This window comes from Heterodontus francisci, chromosome 2 (genome assembly GCF_036365525.1).
Source record: "Heterodontus francisci isolate sHetFra1 chromosome 2, sHetFra1.hap1, whole genome shotgun sequence".
NCBI classification, from domain to species: Eukaryota; Metazoa; Chordata; class Chondrichthyes; order Heterodontiformes; family Heterodontidae; genus Heterodontus; species Heterodontus francisci.
This window is the reverse complement of record NC_090372.1, coordinates 32286667-32307278: the sequence shown is the minus strand read 5'-3', so window position 1 is coordinate 32307278 and position 20612 is coordinate 32286667. Positions and strand designations below refer to the sequence as shown.

Genomic DNA, 20612 nt, shown 5'->3' with positions numbered 1-20612 from the left:
TCAAAACAGGTGTCAAACAGGGGTGTGTCATTGTACCAACACTATAATCAATATTTCTTGCAGCAATGCTATAGCTTACTACTGACTGCCTTGCCCCCAGGTGTGGTTATAACTTATCACACTGATGGTAAACTTTTAAACTTCAACCAGCTGAAGGCCAAAACCGAAACAACAACCACTTCTGTAATAGAACGACAGTATGCTGATGATGCACAAGTCAGTACTCACTCTGAAGATGAACTACATCAGATAGTTGACATATTCACTGAAGCCCCCTAGAGCATGGGACTTGCCCTGAACAGCAGGAAGTCTAAAGTCCTCTACCAACCCACACCAAATGTATCAAGTCCAATGCCTTCAATTGAGATTCATGGTGAAGTGTTGGAAAATGTTCCTCACTTCCCATATTTTGGAAGCTATCTATCCCAAAAGGTGACATAGATGAAGAGGTATACCACCGAATCCAATGTGCTAGCTTAGCCTATGATAAATTAGGTACTCCAGTTTTCAGGAATGTGATATCAGACCTGACACTAAATTCAAAGACTATCGGGCAGTGGTTCTCCCCATGCTTCTGTACAGTGCTGAAGCTTGGACAACTTATAGACATCATATCAAAGCCCGAGAACAACATCATCAATGCTGTCTGAGAAGGATCTTGGGAGGACAAAAGAACAAACATGAGCGTCCCCCAAGACACAGACATGCCAAGAATAGAGGCCATGATAATCTCACATCAGCTAAGATGGATGGGACATGTCGTCAGAATGCCTGACTCAAGCTGCCCAAACAGGGGTTCTACACATTGCTGCACCAGGGAACCCACTCACGTGGGAGCCAAAGGAAACAGTTCAAAGACAATTTCAAAAGCCTCCATGAAGGTCTGCTCTATTAACATCAACACATGGGAAGCAGATGCCCAATTGCGATCAAAGTAGCAATTCATCATTGAAAATGGTGTTAAGTCCTTCCAATCAACAATAGCTGCCACTGAGAGACAATGGAAAGAGAGGGTAACTGCTCGAGCCAACAATCCGCCATCACCCCTACCAGCCGACAACTAATGTTCTCACTGCGGGAGAGCCTGCAAGGGTCATAAGCCATTTGCAAACCCACAGCCAACAGTGGCATCTTACTTCCACCCAGCCATCCGCAAGGAAGAATCATGCTTGATGCGAGGAATTGCCGATGATGATGAGTCCTGTGTTGTAGCTTCACCAGGTTACAAAGTGTCTTTCATGACGTCAGGATATCCCAAAGTGCCTCAGAATATATGAAGTATTTTTGAGGTGTAGTCGTTGTTGTAATGTAGGAAATGTGGCAGCCAATTTGTGCACAGCAAGCTCCCACAAACAGCAATGCGATAATGAACAGTTAATCAGTTTTTGGTCGACTGAGGGATAGATGCTGGTCAAAACAATGGGGGAGCTCCCCTGCTCTTCTTTGAATACTGCTGAGAGATCTTTCATGTCCACCTGAGAGGGTAGACAGGGACTCTGACCAACATCTCACCCAAAAGATGACAATGCAGCACTCTCTCAGTACTCCATTGAAGTGCCAGCCTAGATTATGTGCTCAAGTCTCTGGAGCAAGACTTGAATCCATTACTTTCTGACGTAGAGGTTGAGCCAAGGCTGACACCCTACATTAAACAATGTGCTGAAGGCTATAATCCCTTAAGAGGTGTACGGAACAACAGGTCTCCTTCTGTGCTTTAACCATCCAAGATTTCCACCACCACCACTTTGTATAGAACTGCACAGAGGTGGAAAGAGCAGAGTGGAATTAACCAACCTTTGATTTGCCTCTCGCCCTACACAAGGAACTAGCTGCCCTCTGTCTAGCACTTCACTAGTGATACTCTCTATTTGTGTAGAGAACCCAAAATGCCAACATGCAGAGAATCATACAGGGATAGAGCTTTCTCCTGCGCGGACGCAGATACCATAAACAGAATACTGCCTAAAACCTCTGCTGCAGCTACAGGCAGTATAAAATGAAAGGTCCTTTGTCACTGAATTCCAGATCAGTTTTTATTCTGTCTCACTGTGGCTATCTACATGTTGCCTCTGATTTCCTTACTTTATGCTGTTTGTTTTGCTGTGTCATGCAATTACCTCATATTAGTTACAAATTAAATGAATACACAAAGGTTAGGACAGACAAATAAATAAGTATTCAGTGACTTGATTAACTAGCATGATTTAACTAGCATTTTTAAACCAACGCCTGAAGATTCACAATGTGCAAACTTCCTTTGAGCAAAGGATTTTCGGGGTATTAGCCCAGTGAAGCATTTTTGACTCAAGGTGATTGCTGTAGAATCCAATCCATCTATAAATCCAACTATGGAACTGCTCAGATTTTATCAGAATTTTTGACTGACTTGTTTAGTTGTTACTTTTAGTTTAGTAGTAGTGGCTGATGTTTTATCACATCCAGTTTTACTCACCATTTCTTCATTGTGAGATTGCATCATTAGGAAGAGGTGCCGAGGAAAGCAACAAAGGGGATTTTTGGATTTTGAAAATCATAGAATGATACAACACAAAAGGAGGCCCATTGTGCCTATGCCGGCTCTTTGAAAGAGCAATCAATTAGTCCCACCCCTCTGCTCTTTCTCCATAGCCCTGCAGATCTTTCCCCTTCAAGTATTTATCCAATTCCCTTTGAAAGTTACTATTGAATCTGCTGCCACTACCCTTTCAGCCTGTGCGTTCCAGATTATACCTTGCTGCTTAAAACAAATTCCCCTCATCTCACCTCTGGATCGTTTGCCAATTATCATAACTAATCTTATTCTCTTTGACCAAACATAGAAATAGGAGATCTAACGTAGTTTTAAAAACTTGTTTTATATCCCCCTTATTTGATATCTTCAAGGAACAGGCTATTGGCAGGCAGAGAGGGCAAGCAGCCAACCTGTTCATTTGTCTCTGCCCATACCAATTTGTATAGAGTTCCACAAAGTGCAGAAGACCCGGCTGTGATTGCACGCCTTCAATTTCCTTTACATGGAATTGGCTGCTCTCTTACTGCATCCCCTTGCTGGCACACTGACAGTTGGGAGCTGACTGTATGGAGACTTCTAGCTGTTACCCAATGCCTTATCATTCTGATTTAAGCTGATGACTCAGAGAAGGGTACTTGGTCCGCCCAATGCCTCGTCCTCATCAATGCTCTGTTGGAACTCATCTGGCACGATGTAGCACTCTTTGCTAAAAACACAACCTCCCACGGGGTGGTTAATATGTCATCTGAAAGGTAAGTAGTGACTGAATCACTGCAGGCAGAAATAGCCAGAACTGGGCAGTGGGTGGACAAATGGTGTGACAGCTTCACCATTGAGAAGGCAGTGACAATAATTTGATCAAGTAAGTTTGTTCGTTCTCTTGCCCAGCCACCTCATCTCTATAAAGGTACCGCACTCCCTTCAGTGACAAAGGCATTGAAATGACTTCTGAGCTAGCTGGAGAAACAGCTAAACAACTAGAAAATAATCAGGAATGAGAATCAAGCAAGATCACGTCTGTTTAATTATAATTGTCAGCTTTTAAACCCCATTAATTTTATACCCATCAAGAGAAAAGCCACCTCTTATTCCTGGCACAAGCGTAGGCTAAAACTCTTAAAGGAGAATTTAACTCGTCTCAGACAATCCCTAGAGATTGAGGATGACTTACTCCCACTCTGGTACGATGGTTCTACGGTGGCTGATGAGTCCAATGTGTGATCTGCACTCTTCCACATGAAGAAGAGGTGATGCTTGAAGGGTCAGGTTGATGAGTAGTTTGGAGTTTTTTATGCCCGCTCTGACACTGAAACTTTGCCTCCCTATCTTCCCAACGAAGTCACTCGAAGTGTATGATGCCTTCTCGAATGAGCTTTCTCCATCTAGGATGGTCATGAGCCAGGGACCAGCACGAGTTGATGGGGTTGTCTCATCTCTTCAGGGAAGCTTTGAGGACATCCCTAAAGCGTTTCCGTTGTACTCCTGGGAGTCTCTTGCCACAACCAAGTTCTGAGTAAAGCTGCTGCTTCAGGAGTCTGGTGACAGGCAGATGAACAACATGTCCTGCCCAGCGGAGCTGGTTTTGGGTGATTAGTGCCCCGATGCTAGGCAGGTTGGCTTGGGAGAGGATGCTGCTTGTTGGACCGCCTTTCTTTCCACTGGATTTGGAAGATTTTGCGGAGGCACCTCTGGTGGTACTTCTCCAGTGCTTTGAGGTACCTTCTGTAGGTTTTCCAAGTCTCCGAGACATATAGGAGTGCAGGGATCACAGCTGCCTGGTAAACCATGATCTTAGTCTTGGGTTTGAGATCCTGATCCTCAAATATTCTCTTCCTCAGTCAGCTGAAGATTGAACTGGCACATTGGAAATGATGATGAACCTCTGCCTTTATCGAGACGAGGCACCCAAGATATGCAACATGGTTCATATTTTCCAGAATATTTGGCATTGATCTTGAATGATGGGATGAGGTGCTGTGCTCTGAGAGCTGGTTGGAAGAGGACCTTTGTTTTCTGTGTGTTTAGTGAAAGACCCGGTTTTTCATAGGCTTCAGAGAAGGAGTCGACAATGATCTGGAGCTCAGTTTCAGAGTGAGCATGTTCGCAAATGTTATCTGCCCGACGATTGAGGATGGAGTGGATTTTGGTTTTTGGTTTGAACATGGCATAAGTTGAGCAGTTTCCTATCTGTTTTGTAGATTATCTCCTCAGCTGTAGGTAGGTTGCTGGAGATGAGGTGTAGCATTGCAGCAAGAAAAATGGAGAGGAAGGTTGGTGCAATGACACAGCCTTGCTTGACCCACGGTCTTGACTGAAATTGGGTCTGTGGTGGTCCTGTTGCTGAGGATCATGTTTTGCATGTCATCGTGGAGTAGATGGAGGATAGTGACAAACTTCTGAGGGCAGCCAAATTTGAGCAGGATGCTCCATAAGCCTTCGCGGTTGACAGAGTCAAAGGCTTTTGTGAGGTCGAAAAAGGCCACGTACAGCAGTTGGCATTGTTCCCTGCATTTTTCGTGGATTTGCCGCGCAGTGCAGATCATGTCTGTGCTGCTTCTTAATGGATGAAAACCGCACTGTGACTCCGGAAGGAGCTCTTCAGTTACTGGGAGGAGGCGATTGAGGAGGATCCTTGTAATGATCTTCCCTGTGGCAGACAGCAAGGAGATTCCTCTGTAGTTGCCGCAATTGGTCTTGCCTCTCTTCTTGAATACAGTCACAATCACGGCATCCCTGAAGTCCCTCACAAGAAACTGTCATCCCAGATGAGGGATATGAGGTTGTGCAGTCATGCCAGGAGTGCAACTTCACCATGTTTCAGGATTTCAGCAGTGATTCCACCTGCTCCAGAGGCTTTGTTGTTCTTCAGCCATTGAATGGCATTTTTGACCTTTCTCCAGACTGGGTAGCACCGAGACTGAACCGGACGGGTTGTTGAGGTATGGAGTGGAAGACACTCAAGTCAAAGACAGAGTCTCAGTTGAAGAGTTCTTTGAAATGTTCCCTCCAGCAAGCACTGACTGCCTCCATGTCCTTGATGGGTTCTCCTCCGTGCTTAGCTTTCAGTGGAGTGAGCCCTTGAGTGCTTGGGCCTTGACAGCGCTGAAGAAACTGTGCATGTCATTGGTGTTGTGACGGAAACCACCCCTGCCAAAATGAGACATATTAATTTTGTCATATGGAACATTATTTTTGAACTGTTACTGGACTTGAAATAACTTGTTTAAAAAGTCCACAACAGTGGCTGAAAACATGGCTGCACATTTGCATTCTAAAAGACTGTTGCATGAAGATGACAATGGGAGTATTCCCTGATTCAATTAGCCAGATCGATTTTTGTCAATAGTGATGATCAAGAGACATTTAATGTGTAAGAGCCAGCATTCCACTCCTCCACTGACAGTGTCTGGTGAGCTTGTAGGAATCCACAAACCTCACAGGGGAGCTTGTTTTTCAAACAGGGAGCTAGTCAAATGACTAACTTGCTGGCCAACCTGGAGTTAATTGAATTGTGGACACAGAACAGTTTGGGAAGAGACTGCAAGTGAACTTCAAGAAGAGAGCATCTATCTCTATTTCTCTCTCACACGCAAAGTTCCAGGGACCCATGGAAGTAACTCGAGCCTCAATACAGAAGACCAGCGAAACAAGTTTGAAAGTGTGCACTGGGCCCCAACGAGAACTGCAAGATTTAACTTCAATCAAAGACTTTACATCAAACCCAAAGCCAGTAACTGAACTCCAGCTATTGCTTCAAACTTTTCCCCTTTGATTCTTTCTCCTTTACTGTTTATATTTGCATGTGTGTTTATCGCATATGCATGCTAGCGTGTCGCGTCGTGTATTTTTAGTAGCTTTAACTGAGTTAGAGTTTTAAGGTTAATAAACTTACACGTTTCCTGTTTAAATCTGAGAAAACCTGTCTGGTTGATTTCTTTGCAATCACAATTAGAAAGCAGTGAGCAAGGACTCATTGAGGGGAAGCTAAAAACATGGTGTTTTAAAAGTTAAACTCTGCTATGGCCAAACCAGGAAGAGGTTGAGAGGGGAGTCCTAGACCCTTTTCTCACCTGGTTGTAACAGTGTACACAAATTGCTGGATCTCTCGCACTCTTTCTACCCACTGTTTGTTTTTTTATGTCCCATGTTTTATGTTGCACCAATGCCTTCAGGAGCCTGTAAGATTGCTGCTTTACCATGGTGAAGTTTCCAGTCTGTGAAGGATTTGTACTTACGTTTGATTAGGTCCTCTTTACCTCGTCGTCCTCATCAACCAAGTTTCTGGTGGAGAAGCCAAGGACTTCTTTGCAGTTGCTTGTTATGGTGACCTTTAGCATCAACCAGGCACTAATGGTACACAGTGGCTCCTGGTAGTTGGAGGTTGAGAGATTGGCAGTAAGGCACTGACTGAGAAGGGCTGTTTTATAGAGTCATAGAGAGATACAGCATTGAAACAGGCCCTTCAGCCCACCCAGTCTGTGCCGACCAACAATCACCCATTTATACTAATCCTACATTAATTCCATATTCCCTACCACATCCCCACAATTCTCCTACCACCTACCTACACTAGAGGAAATTTACAATGGCCAATTTACCTATCAACCTGCAAGTCTTTGGCTGTGGGAGGAAACTGGAGCACCCAGTGGAAACCCACACGGTCACAGGGAGAACTTGCAAACTCCACACAGGCAGTACCCAGAACTGAACCTGGGTTGCTGGAGCTGTGAGGCTGTGGTGTTAACCACTGCGCCACTCTTGCAGAATATTTGAGGCCTTCAATGTTAATTTTCTTGCGACATTGCTTTTGTTGCTCCCACGGCTGACGGGCTAGGCAGATGGAGATGGTAGATCAGATGAGGTGGTGGTCTGTCCAGCAGTCATTGACACCTGCCACAACATGGGTGATGTGGGCATCTCAGTGATCCCTCGCTTGAACGATAATGTAGTTGAGTAGGTGCTAGTTTTTTGATTGCGGGTGTTGCCGTGAGGTCTTGTGTTCGTCTCTCTGGCGGAACAAGGTGTTAGTTATGATGACGTCATGGTCAAGGCATTTCGTCAGGAGGACTCTGTTTACTTTCCCTACTCCTTCCTTGCCAATCACCCCGATCTAGAGATTTGTTTCCTTCCAATGCTGGTATTGAAGTCTCCAAGGAGGATCAGTTTGTCAACTGCTAGGACTCGGTCTAGGGATTGCTCAAGGTTGATGTAAAATCCCTCCTTGGCCTTCTCTGTTGCCTTAAGAGTAGCAGCATATCCACTGATGACAGTGGCATGCTGGTTTCTTGTGAGGGTGAGCTGGGCAGTCATGAGGCACAGGGTGCTTATCCCACAGGATGAGTTGCTGAGGTGCCAGACAAACTCATTTTTGCTGCCGAAGCCCACCCTATGGAGGCGCCGTTTCTCTTCTGGGAGACCCAGAAAAAGTTGTACATCTACACTTCCTAATCTCTTACCATTTAAGAAATACTCTGCAGATCTGTTCCTCCTACCAAAGTGGATAACCTCACATTTTTCCACATTATATTCCATCTGCCACGTTCTTGCCCACTCACTAAGTCTGTCCAAATTCCCTTGAAGCTGCTGTGCATCTTCCTCACAACACACATTCCCACCTAGTTTTGTGTCATCCATAAACGTAGAAATATTACATTTGGTCCCCACATCCAAATCATTGATATATATTGTGAACAGCTGGGGCCCAAGCACTGATCTCTGCGGTACCCCACTAGTCACAGCCTGCCAATGCAAGAATGATCCGTTTATTCCTATTCTCTGCTTTCTACCTTTTAAACAATCCTTAATCTATGCCAGTATATTACCTCCCATTCCATGTGCTAACCAACCTCCTGTGGGGGCCTTCTGAAAATCCAAGTATACCACGTCCACCGACTCTCCTTTATCAATTCTGTTAGTAACATCCTCAAAAACTCCAACAGATTCGTCAAACATGATTTTCCATTCATAAATCCATATTGACCATGTCCAATCAGATCATTATTATCCAAGTGTCTATTTATCACATCCCTCAGAATAGATTCTAACATTTTCCCAATGACTGTTGTAAGGCTAACAGGTCTGTAATTCCCTATTTTCTCTCTTCCTCACTTCTTAAATAGTAGGGTTACATTTGCTACCTTCCAATCTGCAGGAACCATTCCAGAATCTATAGAATTTTGGAAGATGATCAGCAATACATCCATTATCTCCACAGCTACCTCCAATATCAGGTCCTGGGGACTTATCAACTTTCAGCCCCATTAATTTTTCCAATACAACCTTCTTACTAATACTAATTTGCTTCAATTCCTCATTCTCCCTGATCCCTCCGATCTCTATTCTGGGAGATTTCTTGTATCTTCCTCAGTGAAGACAGACACAAAGTAATCACTTAGCTTCTCTGCCATTTCTCTATTCCCCATTATAAATTCTCCTGACTCTACCTGTAATGGACCCACATTTGTTTTAATCAAATGTTTCCTTTTAACGTACCTATAGAAGCTTTTACAGTCCATTTTTATGTTTTTTGCTAGCTTACATTCATATTCTGTTCTCCCTTTATCAGTTGCTTCATCCTCCTTTGCTATATTCTAAATTCCTCCCGATTCTCAGGCTTACTACTATATCTGGCAACTTTATAGGCCTTTACTTTTAATCTTATACAATCCTTAACTTCCTTTGTTATCCACAGTTGACTGCCTTTACTTTTGGGATTTTTGTGCATCGAAAGAATGTATAGTTGCTGTAAACTATGTAATATTTCTTTAAAGACTATCCGTAGCCTATGTACTATCATACCTTTTAATGTATTTTCCCAATCCACCTCATCCAATTTGCCCCTCATACCTTCATAATTTCCTTTGTTCAAATTTAACACCCTGGCTTCAGATTGAACTACTTCACTTTCAAACATAAGGGCAGCACAGTGGCGCAGTGGAAGGGCGGTGCAGTGGTTGGACCGCAGCCTCACAGCTATAAGGACCCGGGTTCAATTCTGGGTACTGCCTGTGCGGAGTTTGCAACTTCTCCCTGTGACCGCGTGGGTTTTCGCCGAAGCTCCAGTTTCCTCCCACAGCCAAAAAACTTGCAGGTTGATAGGTAAATTGGCCATTGTAAATTGCCCCTAGATTAGGTAGGTGGTAGGGAATATGGAATTACTGTAGGGTTAGTATAAATGGGTGGTTGTTGGTCAGCACAGAATCAGTGGGCCTAAGGGCCTATTTCAGTGCTGTATCTCTAAATAAATGTAAAATTCTATCACATTATGATCACTCATCCCTAAAAGTTCTTTTACAAGAAGATTATTAATTACTCATTACATAATACTAGATCTAAAATAGCTTGTTCTCTATTTAAGGGCTCCTTGGTTGATGCCTGTAACTATCCATTTCAGGGAGCAGTTTGTGGAGAGGATGAAACAATGCTAGTCAAACCCTTCAGTAGCTTCACTCTGTAGAATTGAAATCTGTTTTCAGAATTACATGGATTGTGTAATATAAATTTTAAATGGCAGGAAAACTGAAGGAACTGGTGTAGAAATGATTCTGGGCCCACCTTTGGGCCTGGACTAGTCCTGTGCAAAAGTGAGAGGCAGGAAAATCAATAGAAATTGGTCCTCTGGCCTCACCAGCATGCATAGTGTGAACTGGCTGCGCTGGTTGTGCCTCCATAGGCAGCTTGGCCATGTGAAGACTTCAGTTTCCTGCTGCCAGTCTTGCTTGGCAGCTACTCTCAGATAAGGTGGAGGGAAAGGGTTGGAGTGAGCTCCAGGGTGTGGCAGATTATGACTCTTGCTCCTAACGCTCCACAGGAATGTACCTACCTTTGGTTGCCATCTGCTAGGGCAGCTGAAGAGTCCTGAACTACATTGACATGTTTTGTACCTGATTTATACCCAAAAAATAGGTGCAATGCATGCCAATTTCTACCCCAAAATATGTGATGGTACTTAACTGTCCGGCCAGATAAGAATGGTTTACTCTGTGCTTGGGTCCATCCTCTGCAAGATCAGATAGAGCTGGCAGTCAGTCTCCCACAAGGGATTCTGGAGCTTAACATAGGCCTTCATGTTTCAAGGGACACAAGACTTGTTACAGCTTACCATCATTCTCTGACAATCTAAAATACCAGGGGCACAAGTGTAGGATGCCATGGTTAGGAATAAAAAAGAGGAAATTAGGCAAAATCTCTTTCCATCCAAAGATCAGCACACTTGTGGAATAAGCCAACAAAGAAGCCACTTTAAGCACATAGCATGAATGGATTCAAGAGGGGTGTATTTTGAAGAGAAATGATTGAGGAACTAGGGATTGATCTTTGAAAAAGACATGGGTTTGTTTGAACCCAAATGGCTTTTTCTCTGCTCTTAAAGACTCGTTCTTTTTCCACATGAACCACCAGCAGAAAAGCTACATGCAGCATATCTTGCCTATGAAGCTCTCTCCTTATTATCATTGTTGTTTGTGGGAGTTTGCTGTGTACAAATTGGCTGCCCCGTTGCCTGCATTGTAACAGGGACTACACATTAAAAGTACTTAATTGGCTGTAAAATGTTTTGGGACATCCTGTGGTCATGAACTGCACTTTATAAATGCAAGACTTACTTTCTTTCCTACACAGTGTTGCAGCCTTGAGTTCTGCCCCTCTAATGTGGAGGTCATAATAATCGAGCAACACTTTCTGCGGGAGGCAGCATTACGTCATGGAAAGAAGTAGCCAAATCTTTCAGTGATCCAGAAACATCTGTTATTAACTTCAGCTTTACGCTACATTTGAAAAAAAATTACAGCAAGGAGAGAGGAAGTGAAGCAAAACTCTTTTCGTCCACTTTACACAAAACCTTTATAAACACTGGTTAGGCCTCAGATGGATTATTTTGGCCAACTATGTGCAGCCCACTTTAGGAAGGATGTCAAGGCCTTGAGGACGGTGCAGAGGAGGCTTACCAGAATGGCACCATAATGAGGACTTCATTTATGTCATGCAACTGGAGAATCTGTGCTTGTTCTCCTTAGAGCAGAGCAAGCTACTAGGAGATTTAATAGAGGTGTTCAAAACCATGAAGGGTTTTGATACAGTAAATTAGGATGAACTGTTTTCATTGGCAGGAAGGTTGGTAACCAGAGGACACAATTTTAAGATAATTGGTAAAGAACCAGAGGGGAGATGAGTTTTTTTTATGCAACGAGTTGTTGTGATCTGAAAAACATTACCTTAAAGGGTGGTGGAAGTAGAGTCAATGTTTACTTTCAAAGGGGAATTGCATAGATACTTAAAAGGAAACATTGCAGGACAATGGGGAAAGAGCAGGGGGAGACAGTAGTGTCTGCAATCGAGAGGATTGTTTAAATGTGGGGGCAGGAGGAGTGCTCTTGCTACTCCCGATTTCACATTTAGAGGCAAGTTACTTACTGATTTTTACTTACTGTTCTGTACTGTTAGTTCCCTTGTGTGCTGCTTGTGATGACTATGTCTGCCTCAGGGAAAATCAGTCTTGCACCGGAAATCTTAAAGCAGGCATTAGGCCCCTTATTTGCATATGCAAAGGGCCTAATGCCAGCTTCAGATATTGGGATCGGACGCTTTGTTTATTTGTCCTTACCCAATATTGCAGGCAGCACACCTTTACTCAGAAGTCCGTGTGTGCTTCCTGCCTGGCATCTTGAAGACTTTCTGAAAATTGATGCCTGAATACTACCATTGATGATGAAGCGAGCCTAAATAAGAGTGTGCTATTTTTAACTTTTAAGGATAGATATTAAAAATTAAAATCGATGGATAGAAAATCATGCGCTGCCAGATATGTGACCCTGATCCAAAAAATCTCTGCACCTGAAATATAAAATCTACCTTTGCATTTCCAAATCAAAAAACTGCCACACATACAACTTCGCAGCAAATTCAACAGTTTCTTAGTGACAAGTGAAAATAAATCCAAACTCTGGTAATAAATCTTTTTTTATTGTAAACTGCATGATTTCAAGGACATTAACTCAAGTTATTTGAATGCTGTAAAGGAAATTTCCACAATACACAGACGTGCATTTTCCATTAAATATATACGCAAAGGAGCCAAAACTGGTAAAACTTTATATTTTACATATATAAAACGTTTCCTGGTCAATTCTTCTCTAACAGCATATTGACACAACACTGACATAATACTGGCTATTTCGCATATTTCACAAAAAAAAATCACAAATGCAAAATAGGCATCTTTCTCTGGAGAGCCAAGGCCATGACTGTATGTTTAGTTTAACAGAAACTTACTCTTTCCTTTTAAATATGATACACATTGATGAGCTATGAATGGCATCATGATTTATGTTTTATCCATCAAAGTATGCAGCTGGAGGGTCGGACTCTAAAAGGAATGCAATTTGAAATAATAGCAGCCCTAGAACAAATTGATTTCTGGCTTCTTGAATAGAAGTATGCTGATTTTCCATTTGTTTTCGAAACATACACACACACACAAAATATGTATGATCTGCCTTCTCTCATCACATCCCAGATTCCTTTCACCACTCTGGTGGTAAACAGTGATGGGCAAACAGTGATGGGCAGTGTCATGACGTCCTGCCACAATCGAAGCTTTGGCAGAAATGTGATCTGTGGAAAGTCATGTCAATCGTGAAAAGGTCCAAGAAATGGTTCAGCTCCCAGTGGAGGTAACATTGTGGCAACATCACTGCCTTCAGTGACACAGAACAAAAGACATTTTTCCACCACGTAATGCCCAAGAAATCGGAAAACAATTTGGTCTAGCTAAAGATTAGTACAGGCCAGAGAGTAGCAGGAAGGTACATAGGCAGGAAATACAGAGAATAAGGAAAGAGAGCAGTTCCAGTTACTGCTGATTCCAGTTTATTCTCACAGCTTCATCCCCTGTTTAGTTACAGTCGTAAACAAAGTCGTAGTTGCTCGGCTCCTTAGGGATGGGAGGCGGGGCTTCTGGAATTTGAATATTTTCCAGATCGAGAAGGCGAAGTTTCATCTCCATGCTGAGGAGTGTGTCGAGGTCGTTCTTGGTTAGCTCGCTCATCATCTCCTTCCCGAGCAGAGCATTCAACCCATCTGTCCACACGCAGTACTGGAAAAAAGAAAGGGGGCAGTGTTGAGAACATTCAATATCCTATACTCATCGATTTAAGTTTCCTGCTTGTTCAATGTCCGATTCTTCATGTGAATCTGACAGAGGTTTTACAAGGAAATTACAGAATCAAAGCCAAGACAATCACCAAATTCACAGTGCTGCCACCTTACCTTATTTTTGCATTCCGTCACAAATCAGTAACTGAATTCACTGAGCTTTCACAGTATTATGCAATTCTAAATACCTCAACTGCCTGTGCTCTTTCCTGCTGATGGGGGTTATTGAGCATTTTGAATTTTAGTTTTATCTTATTAACTATTAAAAGTGTTGTATTATTCATAGGAAAGACAACTCGCACACAATCCCAAGCAGTGCAGGAAAACTATGAATCAATGAAATGGTTTACACAGAACTTACAGCACAAAACAGGCCATTTGGCCCAGCTGGTCTGTATTGGTGTTTGTGCTCCACATGAGCCTCCTCCCACCCTGCTTCATCTAACTCTATTTGCATATCCTTCTATTCCTTTCTCCCTCAAGTACTTATTCGCGTCAACTACTCCATATGGTAGCAAGTTCCATTTTCTAACCACTCTGGGTAAAGAAGTTTGTCCTGAATTCTTTAATGGATTTATTAGTGACTATGGGCAGGATTTTCCATTTTGGGTCAGGTGTTCTTTTAAATACAAAAGTGTCCTTATGATATCATTTGCTCTTTGAGTTCATTTGAAGATGACCACTATTTCCAGTTTAGCACAGCTCACTCATTAGCTTGATCAGTTCAAAGGACATTCGCTGTGTAACTGCCGATTTTGCTTTGCTGCAGTGTTGAATTTTGTTATTTAGAATTAATGTTCTGGTATTTGTCATGCTGAATTGTATTGGTTTTAAGCATCATTTACTCAGAGCTGTGAAATTCAAATAAATGCACAAAAATGAAGCATGTGCTGTTTATTTTAAGCAAGAAACTGCTTGCACGTTTAACATCTATGCACAGGGTTCCTGTACAGTACACACTCTCCCTTTACAAAGGGCTATTGACCATACAAGTTAGAGAGACCAAAAATCTATCTGCCTCAGCCTTGAAATATACTCAATGATGGAGCATCCACAACCCTTTGGGGTAGAGAATTCCAAAGATGCACAACCCTCTGAGTAGAGAAATTTCCCTTCACCCCAGTCCTAATTGATCGACCCCTCATCAACTTGCCAACTTGGAAATGCCCCGTTTATCCCTACTCTCTGCATCCTATCCATTAACCAATCCTCCATCCATGGATATATTACCGGCGATTCCATGAGCCTTTATCTTTCCTATTAACCTCTTGCATGGCATCTTATCGAATGCCTTTTGGAAATCCAAGTATTCTACATCTACTGGCTCCACTTTACCCTACTAGTTACATCCTCAAAAAATGCTAATAAATTTGTCACACCATTTCCCTTTTATAAAACCACATTGACTCTGATCATATTATGATTTTCTAAGTGCATTGTTAAGACTTACTTAATAATAGATTCCAGAATTTTCCCAATGACTGTGTCAGGCCATTTGGCCTGTAGTTCCCTGTTTTCTCTTTCCCTCCTTTCTTGTATTACATTTGCTAACTTCAACTCCGTTGGGACCATTCCAGAATTTAGGGAATTTTGGAAAATCATATTCAGTGCATCCACTATCTCTCCAGCTACGCTCTTTTAGAATCCTCAGGAGGTAGGCCATCAGGTCCTGGGGATTTGTCAGCTTTAAGTACATGAAATTTCTAGAATACTTTTTCTCTGCTGATATTAATTACCTAAAGTTCCTCACTCTTACGTAATCTCTATTTCTGATATTTAATTTGTGTCTATGGGCTGGAATTTATAACCTCGCCGCCTCGTATAAATGGCCGAGGTGGACGCCCCCCCTACCCCCTGCACCAATGACATGGGAAGGGCTTTGAGCCCCTCCATTTCATTTACATATTTAAAGATATAGTTATTTAAAATGGATTCAAAAAAATGAAATAAATGTTTCTTGCCCCTCTCACACCCCTCCAATAACCATACAATTCAACCCTTGTCCTCTCCCTCCCTAAAATACTTACCTGTGCACCTGACCTTACCCCCGCCCCTCCACCCACCCACATCCCCTACATCAATCGGAGGAGTTTGAACCTGCTCTCCCACACTGAAATACTCACCTGTTCCCCCCTTCCCACCAGTGTTACTTCTCGGATCTCTGGACGGAGATCAGAAGGCGCGGGAGTACCGGCCACCGGCACCAATATTGGTGCGGGATGGACGGCGGGAGTGGGTATGTCGTTAATTTGTTAAGTTACACTTATTTATATATTTAAATTTGGCCCGCCATGAGGCCTCACCACCGCCGGAAATATCGGGCCAGGCCTTCCCAGCACCAAGTGCTGTGGCAGGCCTCTGACGGAGACATTTTCCCCTCCCGCAACAACCCCTGATGTCAGGGGGGTTGTAAAATCCAGCCCTTTTACTGTGAAGGCAGTTTAATGTCTCTGCCATTTCCTTGTTTCCCATGATAATTACTCCTGTCTCTGCCTCTAAGGGATCAAATTTTACTTTAGCTACTCTCCTTTTTATACACTTTGTAAAAGCTCTTACAATCTGTTCTTATATTCCTGGCTAGTTTACTCTCTTTTGTTTTGTCCCCGATCAACTTTTTGGCTGCCCCTTTGCTGGTTTCTAAAACTCTCCAATCTTCAGGCTTACCAAGATTCTTCACAACATTATGAACCTCGTCTTTAAATCTAACACTATACTTAACTTCCCTAGTAAGCCACAGATGGACCTTTCTTGCTGAATGTTTTTTTTTTAATGAAATGTATTTTTGTTGAACATTTTGAATTATTTCTTTAAATGTTTCCCACATTTTATATACCTTAGCCAGGTCTCCCCTCACACTATGTAACTGACTTTGTTTAAGTTTAAGATTTCCGTTTTGGATTCGAGTATGTCGCTCTCAAACTTAATAACTGAAGTTAATTGCAGTGCGGTGCAATAACAAGGCATGGCACTTCCTGAGCCGTATAGGTTTTATCCACCCCTCCAGCTGGATCGTGACAGCTGAGCAACCTCGAAGTAGAGCCACAGAGAGCTACGACATACATTTAACTGTAATTTACCCTACAGGCAAAGTGGGAAACTGTACACTGGCCAAGGTAGACTTAGAGGGAAAGTCTACTAAATTTGCAATAAAGAGATTTTTCTTTTCATTTCTTGGATGAGAAGTTCACAGTCTTGACGCTTCTGATCTCCCAAGCAGAAAGGGGTTACATATGGACAAAAAGCACCAATGAGGACAATAATAGAGAAGTGAGTATCACAAATTATCATTGAGACCTGCATTTATCTGTTTCTATTGACCTTATCTTTCTCCAAACCTACTCAGTAGCAACAGTAGCACAAAGTGTCTGATATATTGTACATTACAATCCTAGGAATATGAAGCAAATTTATTGAACATTTAAACTCTGAAAATTTATAAATGATATATGAAGAGAAATTACTGAATTTACGAACTATAAAAAGTATTGACTGTATTTTATTGTACTTGAAGGAATTGTGGTAGACAATTCCTCATTCAAAAATATTCATGACTTTTCTTTGTGAAGTACCATTAAATAAAATATTAATGGATAATTCTTCAAAGCTCGCAACAGTTTCTCTGTCAAGTACAAAAGTGTTGAGAAAGCAGTCCAAAAATAACATTAATGGAAGGGAGGTGTTACACTTACTTCATGCTTGTCAGGAGCAATGAAATTCAAGGAGTCATCTGGGTCGTAGAGAATAGAAAAGGCAAGTTCCAACACCTCCTGTGGAGACCAGAAAAACATGAGCAGTCAGTCAAACAAACGGCATCATGTACAAGGGAAGAGGCCATCCTATCATATCAGCTGAAGTCCAAATCACGAGTGCTTCATAATTTTTTTTTGTGAATGTCAAATTCAAGCACCTTAAACATAGTAAAATGTTCCAAGGTGCTTCACAGAATCCTTATCAAACATACTCGAGACCGAGCCATGGAAAGCAATAGTAGGATATGTGACCAAAAGCTTGGTCAAAAAGGTAGGAATTAAAGAGTGTCTTAAAGGAAGAGAGAGAGAGAGAGAGAGAGAGAGATGGAGTCACAGAGAGGTTTAGGGAGGGAATTACAGAGCTCAGGGCCTAGGCAGGTGAAGACATGACCACTAATGGTACAGCGATGAAAATTGGTGATGCATGAGAGGACAGAATCGGAGAAACGCAGAGATCTCAGAAGGCCGTACGACTGGAGGAGGTTACAGGGGAGGGAAGAGGCCATGGAGGGATTGAAAACAAAGATGAAAATTTTAAAATTCATGTGTTGCCAGACCAGGAGCCAATGTAGGCCAGTGAGCACGGGGTGATGGGTGAATGGAACTTAGTGCAAGTTAGGGATATGGGCAGTAGAGTTTTGGATGAGCTGAAGTTTAAGGAGGGTGAAAGGTGGAAAGCCAATAGGACAGCATTGTAATAGTTGAGTCTAGAGGTAACAAAAGCATCAATGAGAGTTTCAGCAGCAGATGAGCTGAGGCAGTAGTGGAGATGGACAATGCTACAGAGATGGAAGTAGACAGTCTTGGTGGATTCTCAGGATGGGCAATAAATGCTGGGCCTGTTAATTGTACTTAATTGCATGCAGGCAGTGGGCATTAATTGGGTTTCACTTAAGCACATATAAAGAATCACTTTTTGAAACTGTGGCGAGGCTGAGTTAGGAGGTGTATGCTTGTAATGTTTCACTCTGTAAATAAATATAAAACAAGATTGGCTCCAGTACTATCCTTCAGTAATTGGTTTTCCAGGTTAGAACAGGCCCTGCTAGAGATGCCCATATCCCAAGAATGAATGAAAATGAATTGACAACAACGAAAATTGTTTTACTTTCTGGAAATGAAACAGAGGGAATTAAAGAAAACATCTATGTTTACAGAATAAATGCCAATATTACTAGCTCCATTTTTAAACATACTATGCACACTGACCTGAAACACTCAATTTGGTGTCTACGTAAACACAATTACTGACTTTCTCACAGGTATGTGTGCTATTTGAGTCTCACTTGTAGCCGATCTGTGGCATTCGCAAGCCAAGCGAGTAGGCATTTTTGCAGTGGAGCACTTAAGCGTTGTGAAGAGATTTGAAACAGGCTCGGATCAGGGAAATTGAACTAGGCAGGGTGGGGACAGCACTTTGGCTGAAGCTCAATCTGATCCACAACACTGTCTACTTACACTGCTTTCTCAAGCAGCAGACTTGCAAGTCTTCAGCCTTTACTAGCAGCTGAACAGGGTTGGTCTCCTGAGCATGCTTTAACATATATTGCTTTGGAGCAGTGGCAAATTTCTCCTTTTTTGCTGATGAGTCAATGTCACGATTAATTACGATCTCAACTTGTTGCTGTCAGTACCAATGTTTCAATCATGGAGAGATATGATCGAAATGAGATGGGATTCCCCCCATCCCCACTCCTTCTGGGTTGGATGGTCAGCTCCAGACAAAGCTCTTTTTAATACAGAATCTTCAAAGAGATTGCTTTAAGTTTGTTTATTTTTGGAATTGATTTAAAAGGAAATAATTTGTGGCCAGGAGTGCTCTCTTGAAGGAAATGCCGCTGAAGTGGAGTGTATGCGAGTTCCACATTCTTTCATCCTTTCCTGCCACCACCCACACCACCTCTCCTGATTGGACAAAAGCTGTCATCTTCACAGCAGGAGAGATCACCTCTATTGCATCCTAGCACTCTGTGTGTGCTGGGGAAAAAGCCTGACAGCAGCAGTGAGATACAGCTGATATGAGTCACATTAAACAGATCTGCAGCTCCAGGGAGAATATTTTTGGCATTCTGCCCCCTGCCTTGGATAAACCCTAACTTGTCCATAATTCAATAGCCCATACATTATCCTGCATTTAGTCTCGCTCACCATCACCCTGACCTCACCAGTGTGCAACAGTTCCCTGACACCCCCATGCTTCTTCATCTTTGAAGCACTCTGCTGCTTTGTCTTCTACAAACAGACGAAAATGATGAGCAGGAAAAGACCAGTTGGTCTATTAAGCCTACCCTATATTCATGGTGCCTGGAACATTGTGACTAGACACTTCCTAAGTCCCTGCAGCCATGCAAGCTTCTTGGAGAAACAAAAAAGGACAGAAAAACCAGAGCTAATGAGGGAAAAAATAAACTTGGGAAAAAAAGGTGATCAAAACTAGTCCAGGAGATCACATTGACCAAATGTCCAACCCATTTCTGCAACTGCCTCCAGTCTATATCACCTCCCAAACCCACTGGTCTGATTCTGGACTTTTATGCATCTACGTCTCCCAACAGTCCACCACTGGTGGCAGAGCCTCCATCTGTCTTGTCCTATTTTCTACAACTCTCTCCTTAAACCCCTTTACTTAATCATCCTTGGGATGTGGGCGCCACTGGCAAGTGCTGCCTTTATTGCCCATCCCTAGTTGGCCTCGCTGAGTGGCTTGCTCGGCCACGTCAGAGGGCGGTTTAAGAGGCAACCATGTTGTTTGTGACTGGAGTCACATGTAGGCCAGACCAGGTAAGGATGGCAGGGTTGATTCCCTAAAGGACATTAGTGAACAGGTTGGGTTTTTAAAATCCAACAGCTTCATGGTCACTTTGACTGATACAAGCATTTTATTTCCAAATTCTCAACTGCCAGGGTGGAATTTAAATTCTCACTCTCTGAATTGTTAGTCCAAGCCTCTGGATTTACTACACTACTGTACTCAATTCTATCCGCACTGTACAAATAAAGCCCGTCAATGAGTGTTGGTTTCTGCAAGTTGCAAGCACCCCTTCATCTCTTTAGTATTCAAGAGGCATTGTTTCCTAAACTGTGCATTCTCTACACATTAAAAGGATTTTCAATCCGAGCCTAAATCTGCACTCAGCATGACAGCACAATCTCACTCCAGGATTCATCACCTTTGCGAGAAAAATCCAACACGGCAGCTT

General features: G+C 42.6%; 1 protein-coding gene across 7 annotated transcripts in view; it reads right to left on the bottom strand.

Annotated features, from left to right (window-relative positions):
• Positions 1-12451: 12451 nt before the first annotated feature.
• elmo1 (engulfment and cell motility 1 (ced-12 homolog, C. elegans)) overlaps positions 12452-20612 on the bottom strand; it is a 321507-nt gene continuing 313346 nt past the window's right edge. For all 7 annotated transcript variants that reach the window (XM_068056594.1, XM_068056610.1, XM_068056619.1 and 4 more), the window contains 2 exons: positions 17353-17430; positions 12452-13604 (listed from right to left, as the gene is read on the bottom strand). In XM_068056594.1, the coding sequence (XP_067912695.1) occupies positions 13404-13604; positions 17353-17430 (279 nt within the window). In that variant the 3' untranslated portion in view covers positions 12452-13403. The remainder of the gene's footprint in view (positions 13605-17352; positions 17431-20612) is intronic.